Source organism: Propithecus coquereli, unplaced genomic scaffold (genome assembly GCF_000956105.1).
Source record: "Propithecus coquereli isolate 6110/MARCELLA unplaced genomic scaffold, Pcoq_1.0 Scaffold137, whole genome shotgun sequence".
Classification (NCBI taxonomy): Eukaryota; Metazoa; Chordata; class Mammalia; order Primates; family Indriidae; genus Propithecus; species Propithecus coquereli.
The window spans coordinates 3,278,889-3,281,084 of NW_012137969.1; the positions used below are offsets into that span (position 1 = coordinate 3,278,889).

General features: G+C 51.7%; 1 protein-coding gene across 1 annotated transcript in view; it reads right to left on the reverse strand.

The window, feature by feature from the left end:
• Window positions 1-226: 226 nt before the first annotated feature.
• Window positions 227-2,196, reverse strand: part of LOC105805936 (speedy protein E4-like) — a 2,581-nt gene continuing 611 nt past the window's right edge. Inside the window, 3 exon segments of the mRNA XM_012638903.1 lie at window positions 227-316; window positions 914-972; window positions 1,632-1,856. Of these exon segments, the coding sequence (XP_012494357.1) occupies window positions 227-316; window positions 914-972; window positions 1,632-1,856 (374 nt within the window).

The window sequence follows — 2,196 nt, forward strand, 5'->3', positions numbered from 1 at the left end:
TCATCGTAGGAGGAGTTTATGTTTCCTTTCATTTTGTTTAGTTTTTTTAAGTGACATTTGGGTGTTTTGTTTTTACAAAGAACAGTGGAAGAGCACTCAGTATAATCCCATCATTTTTTACACATAATAAACAGTACAGAAAGGTCAAAAGTAGATGAGAGGTTAGAATCCTGCCTCTCCCCCTCCCAGGGTCATGAATATTGATTGATGGGACGAGGCAAAGTACTCACAGCGCTATGAAGAAATGAATGCGTCGGTATTGCCAGGAGAAGAGGCCAGCCCGGCCAAAGTAGGCTATGACCATAAAGAGGTGATACTGATGGGGAGAGAGTAAATGCAGTAATAGAGGAGTCCCTTGCGGAAGAGGAAGAACATGGGAACAAGGGAGTGGGAGGCAGGGGCAGGGGTTGCTGCTCAGAGAAGAGACACCCATGTTGGGTGACTGTGCTCATTTGGTGTCGGGGGGATGTGTCTGAAGGTTGGTTACAAATCAGAGAGGTCAGAGGAAGAGAGGTCCATGGTGCTCCCAGGATGGCGAGCTCTGCGGGATCTCTGGAGGGAAGGTGTTCTGCACAGCTGGTGTCAGGAGGGCCTTTGGTGAGCTGCAACAAAGGACAGTCCCAGAGAACTTAGAGAAGGGGCCAGGAGCTCAGACTGGCGATGACCAATGAGGCAACGTCCAGGACAAGACTATGCCGAGGGCTCAGATGCCAAAGGACCCCACCTGAGCAGGGCCAGGAGTTCACTCTGCAGGAGACATCCAGGCCACAGAAGGGAGATGCTGACAAGTCCTACAAGGCTCAGGACTGTGGGAGCATCCGGTGGGAGTGACGCAGAGGGAGAGACAAGTGGAACTGTGGGTTAGAAAGCCCCGCCCTCCCCCAGGCTCTGTGTTGGAGCAGAACCACATTACTTTGTCAGATATCCTCAGATTTTTGTCCCAGGCCGGGAAGTTTCTAATGACCCGATCCTCTGTGAAAAGAGAGCATGCGTTAGGTTGAGAAGTGGGACAGAGTTGCCATGGTGGGAGCAACTCTGAGCAAAGAGGAGAACTGTGCCTCCCTTGGAGAAGGTTCTGGATTGTGGCCAAGGATTAGGTGAGTGGAGAGAGGAGAGAGAACATTCGCTGGGCAAGGGACAGAGGCTCGTGCCCTGAGATTCCCCTGAGGAGTGACCGAGGGAGGGGCTGGGTGTCAGTGGCATAGGTGCACGAGGAAGATCCTGGATGCCCCTCATCAGACACGAGTGTACCACTCCAGAAGTCACGGAGTGACTCGGGCCGTTGCCCACTGGATAGTCACGTCAGGGCACAAACACAGCCTTGTGCTGCCCCTCTACAGATGCCAACACTTAAATCCCCCAAAAGCAACAAAAACCAAGAAAGTTCAAAGGGTGCAGCTGAAACCGAGCTTTCTTATCCCAAGTGCAGACCTTCTTCAAGTCTACCCTAATCCTCTACCACCTTCTAAGTGTCCCTGCTGAGTGGCCCATACTGCAGCCTCCAGGGATGGAGGAGAGCTCACTCACTAGCAGGGCATTCTTTTCCACTGGAAAAGTGTAGTTATTAGAAGTTTCTTCCTTTTTCAAAAGGATAGGATTGGAGGTTGCTATCTGGAGTAGTCTCCTCCTACCAAGCAGCCTGGTGAAGACCTCACGGTGTTCTGGAAGCACTGACGACACTCATTGCTTCTTCAGTCTCATCTTGAGCTGATGCAGTGACTCCACGATCCAGATGTCCTTAGGCTCAGGGACCACCAGCTCCTCCTCCAACTCCTCATCCTTCGATTCGGATGACCACTCCCTCTTCCTTTTCTGGCCAGGAGACTGAGGCAGGGGGCTGGTATCTACCCAAGGGGCTGAGTAAAGAAACCAGGCTACAGTGTCAAGCTCTGTCTTTGGAATTCAGCCACTGATCACCTAACCGCCCCCTGTCTCCAAACCAAACCTCTCTTTCACCCTCTCTAGCCCCACAGACTGAGGCCTTCTCCAAGCCATCTCTCCGTCTCTCTACTTTGTTTACATCCATCCACCCCACATCTGCCTGGCCACTATTGCATCTCTCTGTCCTCAAACTCTTCCTCATTGTAGAGAATTACTTCTATTGGGGAAGAAAAGGAAGGCTTCCCTTGAATCCCTCTTCCCTTGTCTTAGACTCACCTCCCAGCCCCATTGCCTTGCTCCCCAGCTTTTCCTTCC